Source organism: Natrix helvetica (genome assembly GCF_964273705.1).
Source record: "Natrix helvetica genome assembly, chromosome: 3".
NCBI lineage: Eukaryota > Metazoa > Chordata > Lepidosauria > Squamata > Natricidae > Natrix > Natrix helvetica.
Window position 1 is genome coordinate 140831356 of NC_138549.1, and position 20462 is coordinate 140851817.

General features: G+C 40.1%; 1 protein-coding gene across 2 annotated transcripts in view; it reads right to left on the reverse strand.

Annotated features, from left to right (window-relative positions):
- The window catches only part of LOC309390156 (fer-1-like protein 4), a 62140-nt gene extending 42827 nt beyond the window's left edge, over positions 1–19313 (reverse strand). Inside the window, exons 1-14 of one of the 2 annotated variants that reach the window (XM_081949242.1) lie at positions 19201–19313; positions 15952–16007; positions 14985–15073; positions 14120–14219; positions 13548–13639; positions 13013–13054; positions 8732–8887; positions 6321–6381; positions 5381–5512; positions 4775–4837; positions 4118–4202; positions 2824–2983; positions 1876–2059; positions 448–634 (exon numbers count right to left, since the gene is read on the reverse strand). In XM_081949242.1, the coding sequence (XP_081805368.1) occupies positions 448–634; positions 1876–2059; positions 2824–2983; positions 4118–4202; positions 4775–4837; positions 5381–5512; positions 6321–6381; positions 8732–8887; positions 13013–13054; positions 13548–13639; positions 14120–14219; positions 14985–15073; positions 15952–16007; positions 19201–19279 (1486 nt within the window). In that variant the 5' untranslated portion in view covers positions 19280–19313. Of the gene's footprint in view, positions 1–447; positions 635–1875; positions 2060–2823; positions 2984–4117; positions 4203–4774; positions 4838–5380; positions 5513–6320; positions 6382–8731; positions 8888–13012; positions 13055–13547; positions 13640–14119; positions 14220–14984; positions 15074–15951; positions 16008–19200 lie in introns of those variants that run through there. The other variant, XM_081949241.1, reaches the window with a different exon arrangement.
- Between the last annotated feature and the right edge of the window lie 1149 nt (positions 19314–20462).

Consider the following 20462-nt stretch of genomic DNA (forward strand, 5'->3'; position numbering starts at 1 on the left):
TAAGTAAAACCTTTTGTTTAAAGTTTTCTTCTATTTCTATAAGATTAGCCTATACAATATAGTCAAAACAATCCTACAGAGTATTTTACACATGCTGCCATGACTATAATGAAATTTGACCCAATTCATTGTTTTTCTGTAACTGTATAAAGGATACTATTAATTAATGTTTAATTAAATTAAATAGACAAATGGGGTAATAGACAAAAGGTAAAGACCATCGTATTTCAGCTGTGATGCTCTAAGGAGCTGCAGCTCAATAGCAAAATCACTGCTTTCCAATCTAATTTTTGCTGCTTCTATCCTTGACTTCTCCTGGGTTAAAGCTGGAAAGAATATTGCCTGATACCTTGGAGAGACTTGCAGTCAGCTAAAACAGCAGTTCTGATAACACAGTGCTGGACAGAACTACGGTCTGATATAAGACAATGTCTATGACAAACTCACCATTTCTTCCAGGGTCAGATATTTGTTGCAGATCAATGAAATGTGTAGTAATGGCAACATCTCCAATGTTTGCATCATCCAGTAGCTGGACTTTTATTTTTCGAACAAGAGGTGGAAACATCTCGATGAATGTTATTTGTTCGTTCCAAACTGGTTCTATAGTGCTGTTTTCAACTGATGTTTCTCCCTAAATAAGACAATATTATAAGAACAGAACCAGAGAACTCAATTGGTGATAAGGCAGAAATAGAAGAGTGAAGAAGCACAGAATTATTCAGACCAGCTTTATCATTCCCTGACCTCATTCAGATGTCTTGAAATTGCAACTCCCTGAATTCCCATCTAGGATAAATGTCCCATTTACCCATCTTTTAAACAAACAATTACCTCCAAACTTTGTCACCTTTCCTTAAAGGGGAATCGTTCTATGGTCATTTCTATATTCTTATAAGCTTAACTTTAGTGCTCATGCACTTAATCAGAACGATATAAACGAAGTAATTCACATTTGAAAAAAAGTTTCCTTAAAGAGTCTTGCACTGTGTTCATGTCCCTATTTGCATCTAATTCCTATACAGCACAATCAACTACAATCATGCTTATTATTCCTCTTGTTCTCATGAAGTTGCCTTGCTTTGAAATCCATTATCAGTCATTGACTGGCTGTGGTTGGAATACAGGCCGCATAGGAATTGACAATAGGAACAATATTTCTGCCTAACTCAGATGAGGTAAAGTAAAGGTAAAGGAGTCCCTGTGGATTTTACTTTGCTACTTGTTGCCGACTATAGGGGGTGTTGCTCATCTCCGTTTCAAGGCCATTGAGCCAGTGCTGACTGAAGACATTTCTGCAGTCATGTGACTAGCATGGCATCACTGGGCACTGTTACCTATCCACCAAAGTGGTACCTATTTATCTATTAACATTTGCATCTTTTCAAACGTCTAGATTGGGAGGGGCCGCTGGGGCAAGGGCGGGAACTTGCCTAGTTGTGTGACACTTGGGTCTTGAAGTTGGGCTGCCAGTTTTCCAGCCAACAAGCCCAACATCTTAACCACTGAGCCACCACATCACTCTCAGATGGGGACAAATAATATTTTAACTCAGTATTAGGAAAAGCCTTAGGTCGCCTATTACACCATCAGCAAATCCTACATTGGGCTTCTATTAATTGTATATTGCAAGACTAAGAGGCAGGAACAAAATGAAGTTGTAGGCATTAGGGAAAGTTGCCTAAGCACATTAGGGAAGCTTTGGAATTTATTCCACAACCAGCAATTAGAGGACTGGGTCATACTGTTTCCTAAGTTCTTGATGTTTGGTCCTTTTCTACATGACCTATTCAAAAAGTTCATTACTAAAATTGAACAAATCAGTCTATTTAATGAATCTTTCAATAAGAAAATATGCAGAAAAAATAAAATTACCTGCTGTCCAGAGAAAGAAATCTGCACATAAGGATCAATGAAGACTTTCTTCTCACTCACTATTTTTGAAAAGCCACCCATGATTCCTGCACTCATATTGGGCAAACCATCTGCCTTGTATATTTTGATGCAGAATTTGGCCCAGGGTCTCTCAGCTGGAACTTTTTTAGGAAGCAATAAGTTCCTGAAAAGAAGATATTTGATCAGTTAAGAGAGATGATCTTTTGAAATCCACACTGCAGCCAGACACAGCTGTCTTTCTTACTGCTTTCAACTATTGCTGAAGCTGAGTTTAAAAATTCAAGTCAAGACTGCAATGGGTTGGTGCCCACTCCAGAATATGGCTACTGCAGAACCCGATTGGTTATTTGCCCTACTTCTTTCCCTTCCCATCCATGCAGAAAAGGGAACTTTACTTTCTAGCTTTGTGTAGGCAAATGTCTCAATGTCTCCTACCTTCCACTTTTTTTTAAGGATTATTCTATTCTTAATCAAAGGAAACTAGCAATACAGAGTTCATAGTATTTTGGATTCTTTGCATGGTTCAGAAATGCTTAAAAAAGTTTCAGGCATAAAACCAGTGTTCACATGGAGTTTCAAAATAAATATAGATGTGGGTGGAAGATGACATTATCCATTCTTGCACTCAGGAAATGATGGGTGGCCTGTACTGATAGTGGGACAAGGAGAAGATCCCAAATGTAAAAGAGGACAGATAACCATTTTAGATTGAGAAAGGAAGAAAGAGAAGACCTAAAATTCACTCTGTTAGAATACTTATCTCCTTTCCTGTGCTAAATGATACAATTTATAAATAAAGCAAACTTTCCAAGTTTGATTAAGCGCTGTACTTCTGGATCTTTTACTCCTTAGGAGTAAGAAAGCAGTTCTCTTATTACTAATTCCATAATACAACATTCTACACACCTTTCACCACCACAGACTTACTTTTCAATGTCTTCATTCTGACTGCTGGATGAGGCGGGAAAGGAACCCATTACATCCCCCCGAGCCATGACAGAAATGTTGCACTTTACAAAGCCTTTAATTCCTGCTCTGGTGTCCTTTGGGTCATTAATCACAGCCCACTTCTGGTAGAACCTATGGTCTAAATGCATAAAGAGAACAATTGAATCACAATTTCTCTGGATCTAATTTAGATTATTAGGAGTTTGGGTCAGAAGGTGAGGGGAGCTCTGCTTTTGTTGATGTACTTTTTTTGTGAGTGGGGTTATTGTTTATGTATCCTTGGCTACCTGATGGGTTGTATGTTATGACGTTTTGTGTTTTTAATCAATATATACCACCCAGGACCACTAGTGTAGGATGGGTGGTCATGTAATTAATATAAACACATAAACAAACAATAATGCCTACAAATTGTAAATCTAGACTACCAGTGTTTTGAACAAAGGGCCCAGAAGAAAATTAAAACTGATGGATTGACATTATACTTAGCAAGCATAGATTAGTTATTGCTTCCCAGAAATTAGCAGAGTTCTTCAGATTGATTATAAAGAAAGCTATAACACAGAGCACATAAACTTTTACTAAACAATCTCCATGAGAATCAAATGGCACCAATCCTAACCTGGCACCCATCACATATATTTAGAAACTCTGGGAGTACTAATCCCAAATGACACCAGATTTTAGAAGGTAGATAATTAGGCAATGTGAAGTACCAAGCGCTCCAATATATGGGCAAAGTGTGAAAGTGAAACAAATTCACTGCAAATATATTTTATTTCATTTATTTCATTTCATTTCATTTGGCAAACATCTACAAGATAACAGGTGTACGTATAAACATGGATATGAACAAAGGAAATTAGTACAAATAAATGGACAGGACAGGGACGGTAGACATGCTGCTGCGCTTATGCACGTGAATGAGCATGTGAGCTGGGTAAATTTCACAAACATGATGCGATCAACCTCTTGTAGCAAAAAATCTTCAACCAGCCCTGAAAATATTGGCCAGATTTAATGAACCAACTCAATTTTTCTCAGCTAAGAATCTTGATCATGGACCTTCTTGAAGGGATCAAGTACTGGGAGAGCTCATTTTTAATTCTCATTTGGATGTGAATGATACTTATCACAAAAAGATTTATTAGCTTTTGATCAAATCACAATAATATGCTCGAACATTATGGACTCAAAGCAGGTAATTCAAAGCAATGGCAAAAGAGAACTAAAAAGCAACTTTTAGTATGATAATAGCCTCGGGATACAGTACCTGGCTGATTGTATACAGTCTCAAGATCTATCTTGAAATTGCCTATGAGAGTGCCTAGGAAAGGAATCTTCTTTGAATGGAAGACCTGCACATGAACACAATGGTATTTCTCAAGAGACATATTGCAGACAAGAGACCTACAGAAGGCAACTATTGCCAAGAAGAGCCTAGCATTTGAGTTGAGAGTAGGGAGGTCACTGAACAGCTGATAACTGGGTTCAAAGCAAGATGGCAAGTAGCAATCATAGCCAAGTTAAATGGTATTAATACCATTGAAATTGAAACAAGCTTCACAAATTAGTTTCTACAAGACCATAAGTCAAACTTATTTTTCTCAGTAGCATCACTTACCAAGTATTTCTTTTCATAATTGTATGCTTAATTGAATTATTTGATAAACTAGAATGTCAAATATCTGAATAATAATACATTTTTATGAGAGAAATGCACAAAGTAAAGATTATACATCTCTAATGGCTGCCTACATGATAAATATGATATGATTAGCTCTTATCGATCTGTGACAAAGAATAGCTGCAACTTTAGAAGAATAAATGAGAAACTGTAGTTTTAATTCATTGCTCACTTCATGATATAATGTAAGGCCATCTACCCTCATCTCACTCCCACCCCATACATAGTAGCTACTGTACTTACAGAAATTTCTATCAATCTGTGGAATAGAATATCTCTTGGTTCATGAAAATCAAATGTAAAATACTAAAAAAAAGGAAAAAATATAAACATTACATTTCGTGTAAAAATTAAGTTCTACAATGTGCCAAGCAGCATCATATAATACTATGCAGAATATTATCAACAAGAAGCTATGTAAGAAAAGGGCTTCCTTTCATGTCCCAATGTTTCTAAATGAAAGGTCCCTTTCTATAGGGCTTTAAGATTAATTTACATGTTTAAAAAGGCCAAAACATACTCCATATTATCCCAGAGTACAGAATGTGCTTTTAGATGAAAACAAATTATGACTAATTGTTAGGGAAACCTGCCTAGGAGTCCTTGGAGATTGGAATCTATTTCTGAAACAGATTAGGTCTCTTGTTTAGCAGATGTGTCTAAACAGATCTTCCTTTGCTGTCTCTCAGGAATATTCTAAATAAAGTTCCTGAATTAAGCAAGGAGTTGAGTTGTATTTCATGGTTTAAATCAGCAGTTTTTGTAGTTGGCTCTATAACTGTTCTCACATACATTAGATTGACAAGTCTGAGAATAGAATTATGTACACTTTCTTCAAGTTTAGCCTACCTCATTGTAAAAAGGACAATTGGTGGATTTCTGTGTTGCTGTGTGTCTTTTTTCACCTCCAATTTTCAGTACCACAAAAGGGTCAATATTAACTCCAACCAACTTCTGAGCTTCAATTATGTTAATGCCAATCTAGGGAGACAAAACATTTCCTATAATCAGTCTGGATATATCAGCATAAAGTGAGAGGAATTAAATCAACTACTTGCTTGAATGGTTCTGGAGTCAAATCTCCAGCATTCATTGTTTGTTTTTACAACTTGTTGATTTGTAAAAAATCAATCAATCAATCAATCAATCAATCAATCAATCAGTGTTTCCTTTTACTTTCAAATTTGCTGGAATGATTGCTCAATCATTACTGAAAGTTATAAACAAATACATGGTTTTCAAAATCCGGTAAGAAATATGAGTCAAAGAGCACTCTTTCGAATGATTTATTGGCAGAGACTCTAAGAGGTCAACTATGCATATACTGTATGTCTGCCAAGCTTTCTGTCCACCTGATTTTAATTCTTCAATTAAAAATGCTATATTCAATAAATAAAACAAAAATACTACTAAATTCTAGTGTCGTTTTTTTTGACAAGCATGGCTCTGGATTGCACAAACTTATTTTGTAAAAACAAAACACAGCCCTGTACATTCTTTAGATTCTGCTTATTTGGCAGGGAAAAAAAGGCAAGATAAACTGGGCTAACAAGGGACATCATTGGGGAATACAGGAAAAGCAAGAAGTAACTTCACAAATTTACCTTGTAACTGGGTTATTTATAACCTGCTACACCCATCGGAGCACTATTGTGAAGTAGGGCCAGCTCCATTCAGGATAGGTATTTTATGTGAATACCAGAGCATCCTCTCATAATTTCAAATATACCCCACTGGTTCAAAAGGGCTATAAATGCAAAGTTCACAGTAAAAGTGGCAGATACGTCACCTGGAAGTTCTGTGGTCTAGGAGATGCATTCAGATCCCACTTGGAGAAAACCTTAGAACGACTAAAATGGAATATCGAACATTAATTACATGTCTGATTTGTCATTTTATTTGAATTGTTATTTTAGTTTTGGTATGCAGAGAACATTGGAATAAAAGATAATAAATAAATAGCTACATGCTTACTCAAATCTACCAGTATGAATGCAGACAATTCCCCAAGATTACAGTTTATGGAAATGGAAAGTCTATTGAAGAACTAAATTAATTTCATTAATAATGCTCAATACACTTTTTAATTGGGATGTATTCTTAGTTAATATTGTTTCAGCAGGATGACAGTAAATCAACATTTAATTTTAAGAAAAGAAAGTATTTAAATTTAATTTTACATTTCCATTAAGATATGCAATCGTACTATTACATTCAAACTACAAAATGTAGCAAAACAGTGCACTGTAGTAGCTAAAACCATGGGTTTAGTTTAAGTCAAATGCAAACTCATTGAGTAATCTGCCCACAGCAGATTAATTTTATAGGATTATTATGATGGTAAACATGGGAATAATGTGTATTGGTGCAATCTACTAAATAAAAATTCCTCTAGGTGTTACTGATGTATTAGTTTCATTTGTACTGCGCTTCAATATAAGCACATACTAAATTTTAAAAATCCTTATGCTGGAAAAAATGTTGTAAACTGCTTTGAATCTTCAAGGATTAAAGAAACATGCAAGCCTAAGTAAGTAAATATATCTACTACCACTTCTGTTTGTGATAATGGCATGGTTACTGTGACCCTTTTTCTAAAAATTCAAAGGAGATATCTATACCTAATCTGCAAAAAGATATTGTTGCTACATGTCGTTGGTTAACAATTTCCCAAACTTATCTTATTTATGTTGAAGTTACTGATGCCATTATATAATTATTCTGATAATTCATTTCGTATCTTGAAATCAAACATTTTTAAAATAAGTTCTGTCAGGGACTGCTAGTTAATGCCAATGCTAATTTACAAATAGTACAAATTGTAATAAATGTTTGAACAATCATAATTTTGGCCAAACTGCTTGCCACTTTGCTAAGTGGAGGGGGAGCAAGGAGAACCATGGATGGCAAAGAAAACTGCACCCCCACTCCTCATCTCAGTATGTCCACAAGGGCCCCCTCTCTCTAGGGAGGAAGAGGCTTCATCTGTTGATTGCCATTACCCTCCAGCCAGGCCTACCTTACAAGGAGGCATTCAAGTGGCTCCCTCATCCTTCCCTTGCTGCCCGCTGCTATTTAGAGATTTCAGTCTTGGTTTCCAAAGCAACCTATTGCCATTTGCCTGCCAAGCTAATTGACTGGGAGCAGAGTCCAGAGGGAGGCAGGAAAGAGGGTAGGTTTCTGAGTAGTGCAAACAGAAGGTGTGATGGCACTGAAGCAGCCACAGCTTCCCCAAATTTAATTTCCATGGATGTCATTGGTCCCAGCATTTTGTAAAGCAATCCATTTGGGTTACTTGGGTTCAATAACTTCCAATATACCTTCCAATTTTGCCCAAATGAAGGTTACAAACAGACACATGAGTTTCAGTATTACATAAATATAAATGCTAACAATAAACCCAAATAACATACTATTTTGGAAAGGAATGTTTGGCTAAATACTTAGTCTTCCCCTTTCTGATACACTCTAGCCACCTTTGAGTTAGCCTGCCAGCTGCCTTCCAGAGCTTTCCTCCAGCCCCGGAGGAAGCAGAATTGTCTAACCACATACTTGCATTGATGTCATTGCTGACTTGTCTTCTTCCCCAGTAATCAGATCAAGGAACAGGGCTCTGCTGACAGGCTTAATGTGGGAGAAGCTAAGAAAACTAAGTGTTGGTTTCTCCAGTTTTTGCTTCCCTCCCACCCCCACCCACCAACATTCACTGATAGGAAAACAGCTACCAACTACATTCCTTAATGTACAAGGTGTGGAGAGAAGCAAGTTTTAACAGATGGCTACACCAGCAGATTTACGCCAAAATCATCAAAACTTGCAAATTATCCTGCTGTGGGGTAGCAGTATGCATCAAATCAGGGAAAAGAAAGCTAATTCTTTACTTGCCATGTTTTTGATCGCACCCTATCCCCAAAAATGTGGCTATAGGAGTTCTATTTTCTTTCTCTTTTCTTTCTTCCCTGCAGGAGCTAGTGTGGAAATATTCAAGTGAAAGCCTACTCAATTTGAAACTGCAGCTACCCTTCGGAAGTCTGAAGAAGTGTTTGCCCTTAACTCCCTAAGAAATAAATAAATCTTCGCACCATAGTTAGAGCAGATTTAAGATACTGGATATTGCCGTTTAATGTATCTGGAATGTATCAGGTTGAAGTCTGTTTTCTTCTGAGAAGAAATTGAAGCATTACTCAGGTTGGAAAGTACCTCTTTACAGAGCTGAAGATAATCCCAGAGAACTCCATGTCAGATACATCATAGTAATCGTCTTCCTCATCATCCATCTCTAGACCTTTGACAAGCTTCCTGCCCAGCATTGCAGCCTTTCTGTCCAGGTCCACAGCTCGTTTTGCATCAGCCACCCTGAAGGCCACACCAGAAGTTAAGAATCATAAGGATGGCATGCTCATCATAATTCTTTTATCTCCAAAGGTAATGGGTACAATTTGAAATAAAAAACATTACATACTAATAATAATAATAATAATTTTATTTGATTAGCCGCAACCCTCTCCCGAAGGACTCGGGGCGGCGTACAATCAAGCAGATAAAAAATACACATAAGACAAACATATATACAAAAAACAGAGACATATACATATGTGCATGGAGGAGGATGGACTTAAGTGAAAGACAGTTAAAAAATACAATTTAAAATCCCCTAATAAAATGACCAAATTAAAAAAAACCCATCAGGAGCGTTACTAAGTTATGGTCGAGCCAGGCCAGCTATTTGGAAAAGGTGGGTCTTGAGCTTGACACGGAAGGAGCGGAGATCAGTAGTAGTCCTAATATCCGGGGGGAGGTCATTCCACAGGGCTGGGCCCGCCACAGAGAAGGCTCTGCTCCTAGGCGCCGCCCCATGGCACTGTCTGGTAGACGGCACCTGGAGAAGTCCCTCTCTGTGCGAGCGGATGGGTCATAGGGATGTATGGGGCAGAATACGATCCCGCAGGTAACTAGGTCCTGAGCCATGGAGCGCTTTAAAGATCGTAATCAAAACCTTGAAACGCACTCGATAGACCACAGGGAGCCAGTGCAGCTCGCGCAGGAGAGGTGTCACATGGGAGTACTTGGTACTCCCCATAATCACCCGCGCGGCCGCATTCTGGACCAACTGCAGTCTCCGAGTGCATTTCAAGGGGAGCCCCATGTAGAGAGCGTTACAGTAGTCCAGGCGAGACGTCACCAGCGCATGGGTGACTGTGCGTAAGGCGTCCCGGTCCAATAGGGGGCGCAATTGGCGCACCAGGCGAACCTGGTGGAACGCCCCCCTGGCCACGGCTGTCACATGTTCATCCATGGACAGCCTGGCATCCAGGAGGACGCCCAAATTGCGCGCCCGCTCCACGGGGGCAAGTTGAATGCCCCCAATGGCCAGAGATGGAATTATCTGGTTGAACCGGGGGGCCGGAACCCACAGCCACTCCGTCTTGGAAGGGTTGAGCCTGAGTCGGTTGTCATCCATCCAGACCCGTACGGCTTCCACACACCGGGACATCACTTTGATGGCCTCGTTGGGGTGGTTCGGGGTGGAAATGTACAGCTGAGTATCATCAGCGTACAGATGATATCCCACCCCGAAACCACGGATGATCTCACCCAGCGGCTTCATGTATGTGTTGAACAGGAGCGGCGAGAGGACCGACCCCTGTGGCACCCCACAAGTAAGGGGGCTTAGGGTCGACCTCTGCCCCCCTGCCAACACACGTTGCGTCCGGCCGGAGAGGTAGGAGCCGAACCACCGCAAAACGGTGCCCCGGACCCCCAACCCCTCCAGTCGGTGCAACAGGATACCATGGTCGATGGTATCAAAAGCCGCCGAGAGGTCTAATAGGACCAGGATAGAGGAGCAACCCCTATCTCTGGCCCTCCAGAGATCGTCTACCAACGCGACCAAGGCCGTCTCAGTGCTGTGCCCAGGGCGAAAGCCGGACTGGCGCGGGTCTAGATAATCATTCTCCTCCAGATGTCGTGGGAACTGAGAAGCCACCACACTCTCTACAACCTTCGCCAAAAAGGGAAGGTTGGAGACAGGACGATAATTGGCCAGCTCCGTAGGGTCCAGGGAAGGCTTCTTGAGCAAGGGTCTCACCACCGCCTCTTTCAAGGCGGCCGGGAGAGACCCCTCACCCAACGAAGTGTTCACTAGGCCCAGGAGCCAGTCGTGTGTAACCTCCCAGGAAGCCAGTACAAGCCAGGAGGGACACGGGTCCAGCAAACATGTGGTAGGTCGCAGTCGTCCACGCAATCTGTCCAAATCCTCGATGGCAACCAAGTCAAACTCCTCCCAAAAAGGTTTCTCAAGACTCGCCACTGGCGTCTCGACTGGGCCACTGAAGGGGACCCAATCCTTCCGGATTTGAGCGACTTTATCTAGCAGATATTTCCCAAACTCCTCTGCTCTACCCTGTAGAGGGGCCTCCCGCGGCCTCTGAAACAGAAGGGAGCGGGACACCCGAAACAGGGCGGCAGGGCGGTTCTCTGCGGATGCAATGAGAGCGGCACAGTATCGACGTTTGGCCGTTCTCAATGCCACTAGGTACGTCCTTAAATGGGCTCGTACCTGTGCTCGGTCCAATTCGGATCGGGAGGATCTCCAACGACTCTCTAGGCATCTCTTGCGGCGCTTCATCACCCTTAGCTCCTCGGTGAACCAAGGAGCCAGGGTGGATCGTTGCCGCCGGAGAGGCCCCAAAGGCGCCACCTGGTTCAAGGCCCCGGTAGTCGCATTATCCCACGCGGCCACCAGGTCCTCTACCCGAGGGCGGGTCAGGGCTGCAGGAGGTGGCCCAAGCTCCGTCTGGAACCTGTCTGGTTCCATTAAGCGCCTGGGGCGGAACCATCTAGTGTTTTCCGGTTCCGCCTCCCCGCAGCGAGGGGTAGCACCAGGGAAGTCAAGTCGGAGGAGTGAGTGATCTGACCATGATAGAGGAGTGATGGTTAAATTCACTCCTCCCAGATCACTCAACCACTGGCGAGAGACAAAAACGAGGTCCAAGGTGTGACCTCCCTCGTGTGTCGGGCCCTGAATCATTTGAGTCAGGTCCATGGCTGTCATGGAAGCCATGAACTCCCGAACCCCCTCTGATGCTTCTCCCACTGACGGCAGGTTAAAGTCCCCCATTACTAAAAGTTTGGGGGTCTCAACCCCCACCGATGAGATGTACATTAGTCCCCTGTTATTGTATTTTTAATTGCTGCTATTGCTACTACTACTATTGGCTTAAACTTTAGAAGAGGAATCACTTTACTAACTAATAATAATGCATAGAATTGTCTCTGAAACTTTCATTTTAGGGAATTAGATTTAAATATAAGGACATTGTAGGAAGTGAACAAGACATGAGTGCCATCCCAGTTCAGGAAAAGGTGCAAAAACATAAAGTCATGCAAAGGCCATCCTAGCCATGGCTGCCACAAGAATTGCAAGTGCAGGAAGTCTCCCAAATTGTTCTGTTTGAGGTTGTACAAGCTCACAAAGAATTAAAGATAGATGACCCCCAGAAGCAGAGGGTCTTCATACCCAAAGCCACTCAATCTTGCTAAGATTGAGTTGAAACCTGTTGTTCGACCTATTGGGCAACCAGGGGTGGAGATATAATGCTGGGTATTACACTGTACCATTAGATGACCTCACCCAGTTGCTTTATGTAGAAAGCCTTTACTATTACCATCCCGTACTATCCTGTATCTTGTACATCACAAGCACTCCTGAGTTGATCACTGATATTTACTGATCTACTGAGCCACGGTGGCGCAGTGGTTAGAGTGCAGTACTGCAGGCTGCTTCTGCTGATCACCGTCTGAGAGCAGTTTGGCAGATCGAATCACACCAGGCTCAAGGTTGACTCAGTCTTCCATCCTTCCGAGGTTGGGAAAATGAGGACCCAGATTGTTGGGGGCAATATGCTGACTCTGTAAACCGCTAAGAGAGGGCTGAAAAGCATTATGAAGCGGTGTATAAGTCTAAGTGCTATTGCTATTTGCTTGAAATATGAGTTCAAAACAGACTAATATTACATGTGGAGTTCTACAATTTGAGAAGCAGTTTGGTGTACTATTTAAGGCACTAGGCTACAAACAGGAGACCATGAATTCTAGTCCCAGTTTAATCACAAAGCCAGCTCCATGACCTTGGGCAAGTTATTCCCACTCAACAAATCATTTCCAAAAAGCTTACTAAGGAGGCAACAGTGATTCAAAAGGACATAAAAAAGGGGGTGGGAGAGAACACAACTTGGAATATTGCACCATCACATGAGCTGTATACATTTTCATATACTTGTTACAGCAACAATATACAGCAGGGTGTCCAAACTTGGGAACTTTAAGACTTGTGGACTTCAACTCCCAGAATCCCCCAGCCAGCCATGCTGGCTGGGGAATTCTGGGAGTTGAAGTCCACAAGTCTTAAAGTTCCCAAGTTTGGACACCCCTGATATACAGTATCAGGCTAGTAGCATGTATGTAGAATATGCTACTTACTCTAATTCTTCAAATCCTGGGTTGCGAATTGTAACCTCAGAACTGTAACAAAGAAAAATAAAATATGAGTAATGAAAAGCAAATAAATGTTGGTTGTTGAAATTCATTATTGATATAACTTTTTTTTTAAAAAACCACCTTTTCCCTACAAATCGTCCAGTTGGAAATTAAAGTTTTATATAGTAGACAGCTGTAGGTTTCCATCTCCCATTTCATTCAGTCCAGTTCAAACACATTCAAGATTGATTTGTGTTTTTGGCTATTTGCAAATACACCTGGATCCACCTTGAAAACCATGTGGCAATTGTCATCATCGGTTTGGACCTGTAACAAGTCTTACAAACTATCTTATTTTTTATTTATCACACCTCCTTTATCAGACTGTGGGACTATATATTAATTTCAGCAGTGTTCTATGGCTTTCTGATTAGAAAGCTGTTTAGGTGTGGGATAGATATTTTAAGTTAAAAAAGCAATACTACCTATTATCATTTAGAATATTAAAAATGAATATATTGAGTACAGATTCCAGTACCTGTCTTTCATCTGGTAGATAAAATCTTCCTCAACCCATGTCCCTGCAGCACCATCCGGAGGTTGATATCTCAAATCCAATTCAATATATATCTACAGAAGAAAAATAAAACTTAAGACTAAACTATTACAACTCCCAAATAGTTGGAGGATTTTTTGTTCAAAAAGTGTAGGCTCCTTTTTGCACAAAAAGCATAGGTCCCTCCTTCCTCCTTGCTGGCTACCTCCTGTCAGGCCCTTTATGATTTAAGATCCTTTTTTTACCTTCTAATCCAGGTAGATTCTGCCTGGCCAGACTCCAACATGGAGAGAGGAATGACCACAAGACAGGAGAAATATATTGAAAAATGTATTTCATACAACATGAAGCCTGGGGAGCAGGTGGAGGAGGTTTTCCAAGGGTGGCCAGGAACTGGAGTTAGCGATGAATTATTGTGTGATGACTGCGGATATATTCAGCAACAGAAAGACAGTGAAATGTTTCTGTGGTAGTGTCCTATGTCTCAAAAGGCCGATTTGAGATGCTTGGGTCATATTACTTGCATTTGAAATGTTACTAATCAAATGACTTACCCCAGTAATGCTGTGGTTTTTGTCAACAAGAGCCTCTCTGATGTTCAGTCGTCCAGACATTACCAACTGCTGAAGGCTGATAACTAAGGTGCCAAGTAATCTACAAAAAGAAAACCAAGATAAAAGGCAAATTAAGCCTTCTGCTTCTGCCCCACCCTTCCTCCAAATTCTTTGCTTTCTCCCATCTTTCCCTTTTGATCTGGGTTTCAACCAAGCGAATCTTATCATGGTATAGCAAGAAATGTAAATAGTCGTTGGATAACACTATAGCCCTTTTCCTTCTCTTCTATACATAAGGTAAAGGTAAAGGTTCCTCTTGCACATATGTGCTACTCATTCCTGACTCCAGGGGCGGTACTCATCTCCGTTTCAAAGCCGAAGAGCCAGCACTGTCCAAAGACATCTCCGTCGTCATGTGTCCAGAATGACTAAAAGCATTACATACTTTCAAACTGCTAGGTTGGCAAAAGCTGGGACAAGTAACGGGAGCTCACTCCGTTACATGGCGCTAGGGATTCGAATCGCTAAACTGCTGACCTTTCTGATTGACAAGCTCAGCTTTTTAGCCACTGAGCCACCACGTCCCTCTTCTATACATAACAAATCCTTAAAAACACAACTTTTTATATTGTTCACTGGAAAATGTCTTCAAGAAGAAGGAAAGTTAAGCATAAAATATTAAATGGGAGAAACTCAAGCTGTTGGCTATTTTACAATTACTTGACTGTTCTCTGGGTGATACAAAAGGAAAGGTGTATCTACTAAAAATGGGATGTTTATTTTTGGTATGAATGAATGATTCAGGTTCAAATGACTGTGAAGTGAAATGTAGCAGAAAGATTTTCCCAGTGAGTTAGGAACCTACCTGTTACTGAACACCTTACTGCAGTTGTAAACTTTAATTATCAACATTTCTTCCATAATGAACTTTCCATAATGTGGCCAGCGAAAGAGCTAAAAAATAAAATAATGCCAAAATTAATACCCAAAGCTTCTGAAAAGTCCCCTTTCCATCTGTTCATCTCCAGTCTCAACAGATGACAGTAAAGGTGGGACTTTATGTCATAATACTATTGATTTATCTTTCTAATTACTGAATGTTATAGCAATCTCACATTGGATCGTGGATATTTAGGTTTTCCAGATGCTGGTGCAACTCCCATGAACCTTCATCATTGTCATGCTGCCAAGGGTTCTTGAGATTTATAATTTAACAGCAAGCTGCCAGATCATAACCTGGATTCACCCACAATGAGACATAGTTTCATAGACATAGAGTCATGGTGGCGCAGTGGTTAGAGTACTGCATGCTACTTCTTCTGACCACTGGCTCCCTGCAATTTGGCAGTTCGACTCTCACCAGGCTCAAGGTTGGCTCAGCCTTCTATCCTTCCGAGGTTGGTAAACTGAGGACCCAGATTGTTGGGGGTAGTATGCTGACTCTTTAAAGCGCTTAGAGGGGGTTGTAAAGCGCTGTGAAGCAGTATATAAGTCTAAGTGCTATTGCTAGTTTGTAGTATTTATTTGTATTCAGTGATCACTACTTTTCCCAATCTGGTGTATTTCAGATTCACTGAAGCTAGAGCATGGTCTTTGAACTATAATGGCTTACAACAATTGAGAAATAATGCAATTATATAGTTTAACAAACTCTTTTTCAATTGTGTTTGCTTTTTCAGTTAATAATACAACCCTGCTTCCACAAAATTGTAGTACTTCCTACTCTGGAGAAACCTGGGCCAGTGTAATGCAGAGATACTGCTTCCATACACACCAATGAATTTACTATGATTCAAAATTAAGTCTTCCTGCTGAGTGTGACACTTCCTTACCTCTCCAAAGATTGCTTCCTGGTCACAGTGCATCTTCTTTGTTTTCTGGGTAAATCCTTGGGGAGGTGGGGGATATAAAGTTTGTCAAACATTTGAAACACTGCGTATGAATTACATGACATATATCCTTAAAAGAAAGCCACATTCAAAAATCAGGATTTTTTTTTATAGTCCGATGTTATCCAATGGGGCTTCAATCCTTTCCTGGAAGTTAAATTCATAGAACTTTGCACTTTGGAGATTGCACAGTACAGCGTGTTGGCTTTAGGAGCTATCCAGGTCCTCATGTTCAATCATTGCAGGAAGTGATATATAGAATCTATCAGAATGGTATATATGTTCTACCTTTCTTTAAGCTTTCAGAGTAGAGAAAATCAGATGCCCTCATGTATGGATTTTACATAACTTCCACCACCATCACTCCATGGCAACCTGAAGATAACCATGGTTATCTGAAGAGGGTTTGTAGCATTTTTTCTTTCTTTCATTCCATTGCCTTTATTTATAGACTTCAATGTAATGTGTATGCTTTTTCACGTTTATCCCCTAGCAGCTGTGTGAGAGAGATTCATTTAAGAGGTGGAGAATTGTCTACTGTCTATTGTAAACATTGTGGCTGATGAGTATTTGAAAGTGAATTTTTGTGACCTAAACCTAGCCTTCATTTACCCAATCTTGTGTCTCCAATTTGTTAGAGTGTAGTTCTCAAACAAAATGTTGAGAATTTTGGAATTGTAGTCTCAACACACTTGGAAGGAATCCAAGTTTGGGGAAATCAAACTATTATACCATATTGCAAAATATAGAAAGTGCTTCTATGCAATATGTGTTATGTTCAAATACACATACAGAAATAAGAGCAAAAACCTCATGTTTTCCAAGGTCATTATCTTAGGAACGTAAGAGGAAAAAACCAAAATGGGGAGAGAAATGGTACATTGAGAAATGAAATAAGTGACTCTACCTTTAATATTAAACTAGGGGTGTTTAACTATTTAGGCTGAAGTTTGCTTACGGTCACATTCTAAAACAGTAATGGCTGGTCAAGACAATGTATACTTTACAGTATTTATATTAAATTAAATACAGTAAAACCTCTGGTCACAACCATAATTTGTTCCATAACTTTGATCGCAACCTGATTTGGTTGTGACCTGAACCAAATTTTGGAAATTTTGCTCTTACAAAAAAAAATGGTGCAGAAGGGGAAATCGGCCGCAAAAAAAATCTTTTTTAAATGAATTTTTTGATGAGAACCTGATTTGGTCATGGGCAGAAGCATTCATGACCAGAGGTTCTACTTTATAGCTAATATTATTTTTCAGTTAGATATTTCATAATGTATTCCTAATTCATATTAAATCATTTGTTTTGGTAGTAACTCTTGGATGTTTCTCGAGTTTTTTCTGCAGTCTGACCCCTCCAAATGCTTAGTTCTATAGTAGGAACAACATACACGTTCTGGGAGGTTTTATAGATTATGGGAGCAGAAAAAAACAATTATAGAGACAATTGCCATTCCACACCAGTCACTTACAGAATTTTTTAGAGCAGTATTGCTAAACCCTGACAATTTTAAGATATATGGACCTTAACTGTTAGAATTCTTCAGTCAGCATGGATGGTTGGGGGATTCTGGGAGTTGAAATCCATATATACCAAGGCTGCTAAAATTGAGAAACATTTTTCTAGAGCCATGTCCAAACGATCTTGTGTTAATATAACAGTACTGAGGACATCATCAATGGCTTGGTGATGTGATAACCGATTAGTGGGGAGCTGGCCAAAGATGTATAATTAGAATATTATTTAATAATTTATTTCTTCTTTCAAACAGACAGATGAAACAAGTATCTACTCTAGTAAAATGCCACTGTATTGGAAAATAAAAAAAAAGGACACCAGGCCATTATCAGTTATTGACTCACCCACAATGGAGCATTAAATGAAAAAGAAGGAAATAACTACTGACAAAAAGACTACTAGACATTTCAATTGAAAAGCAATTTTCTTGTTCAGTATGTAATCCAGAGTGGCAAAAATATTGATCAGAACCTGGATTGAAAAATATGAAGTATCTGAATAGGTTAAATAAACCTTTTAAGATTACTGTACCTTATATATATTTATATTTTTCTACAGAATTAGTCTTGTAGGAAATATCTATTTACATTAAATTCAGAACCCCAATACTGTTTTTGAAAATTGTTTACTCTTCTCTCTCCAGTGTCAAATGCGGCCAGTTTAAATCCTTAGCAGTAGAATTCTATATAAATCTATTCAGAAATAAACCAAATTGATTTTGACTGGACTTATTGCCACACAAATAATGGTGTCCAGTTTTAATATGTATTTCATGTTCTGGAGTCTGCTTCCATATTTGCTAGAAGCAGAGCTTCAGATGTGACTTTTAAGATAAAGTTTCAAATTTCAGATAGATAGATAGATAGATAGATAGATAGATAGATAGATAGATAGAGAGAGAGAGAGAGAGAGAGAGACAGAGACAGAGACAGAGACAGAGACAGAGACAGAGACAGAGACAGAGATGAGAGATATACATAGAGAGAGACCAACTAACTGAAGGAACTTAGGAGAGAAAATTCTGTTTTTTAAAGATTAAAATCTATAGTGGAGTGATGCTTTTAGTAGAATCAACCAAAATGACAGGAATGGGTGTGAAGTTTTCAGGTTCTCCCAGAAAGTTTATCCAGGAACTGATTTTAGATTCTTTTTTCTTAATTATCTGTGATTCCTCTTAATTTTAATTTATTTTTTCTTTGTCATTTCCTTTTACTAATGCTTCCTCCCTACAATCATATTGAATATATAGTATGCCTTTCATAGGATGGCATTCTGACAAAGTGAATTACAGTCTGAAAAACTTTAAATTATAATAAACGTTCGTCTTTAAACAACTGTAAGACTTCGTTGTTGTTGATTTGATTAAAGCAGCTACTCCTGAATATGTTCTGCTTGTGGCAGTACACATATAATTGTGTGCATATTCCTAAAAGGACAAACAAGTGTTCACAGAAAAAATAACTGGCAGGCTTATGTACTTTCCCATGTTGTATACAAGCCCCACAAACTCTGTATCATTAGGAAACAATTACATTACAGAGCTATATTCTATCTTGCTCTAGGATAGAATATTAAGCCATTGGATTAAGTCTTCCCCCTTCCCAAAACCCTGTGTGCATCTCCTTCCACCCTTCCCAAACTTCCCCCATGCCCTGCCCTCCGCACCTCGAAAGCTGATGTGCACCTGCCTCTCCCCAGTCCCTGGCAGCTGGGAGACCCTCTTGATGCTGACACTCAGAGCCATGGTGCTGCGAGGGCTTGGCTCTGTGCAGGACTGATGGCCCCTGTGTGAGGGCCGCTGCGAGAGCAGGGCTCCACCTGTCTCTTAGGTGAGTCAGGCCTGGGGACTTGCCAAGCAGGTTTGGCTGATCAGATCCCACCCGCAAGTCACACATTGTCCAATAACAGTAGCTCTGGGCCACACTGGCAGGTAACTAAATGTCTGCACCCCCCAAATCAGGAAGATGCCTTTAAGATAAATCCAGTTTTTAAGAAATGCAATTGATTACCAGCCAAAAAAGCAAGTACAGATTCCAGTATTAAAATAAAAAAGTAATAATACAGCTCAGTCCTTTTTTTTAAAGGCAGCTTGTAATATAAGTGTTAGTTGTAGTGACTTTTTACCCAGTCATCATCAAACTTTTTTTTTTATAATTCAGTTTCATTGGTTGCATTCCTAAACTGGACTGGACCTTAGAACTGGATCATCCTTTCTCATCCTAGCACCTTCCAGCTGTGTTAGGACAGGTCTCAGAATAGTCATCCAGCACGCAGCCTGGGAATTCTGGGGATTGTAGTCCCAAAATATTTAGAAGGTATTATAAGGGGAAAGAATGCTCTATCACTCTTATGCAGAGGTGGTATTCAGCCAGCTGACAGGTTCTGGAGAACTGGTAGCGGATATTTTGAGTAGTTCAAAGAACCGGCAAATAGGCTGGACCTGCCCCCGCTCAGCCTCCCAGCTGATCTTCTTTTGTTGCCCTGAACAGGAGAACGGAGCTGGAAAGTAGACGAATGGGGTAGGTGGGGAGGGAATGGGGATTTTGCAGTATCCTTCCTCTGCCATGGCCACAAAGCCATACATTCACAAAGCCATGCCCACAGAACCAGTAGTAAAAAAAAATTGAATCCTATCACTGCTCTTGAGAATAGTTGCGAGTAATCTGGCTGCCTGGACAATTTACAAAGGTTCCTCTCTCCATCTCTAGTTTCTCAGACAATACTTTGTTGTTTTTCTGAGCAGGAGGAGACACTTTCAAAAATAGCAGCTCACATTTCTCAGTTTTTCCATTTTCTAAGAATTCCTTTTGTCTACGGAGGGTCCTTTGTGCTCTCTGAGCTTGATTGTTGTCTTGCAGATATTTCATTACCCAAATTAGAATAGAATAACAGAGTTGGAATGGACCTTGGAGGTCTTCTAGCCCAAT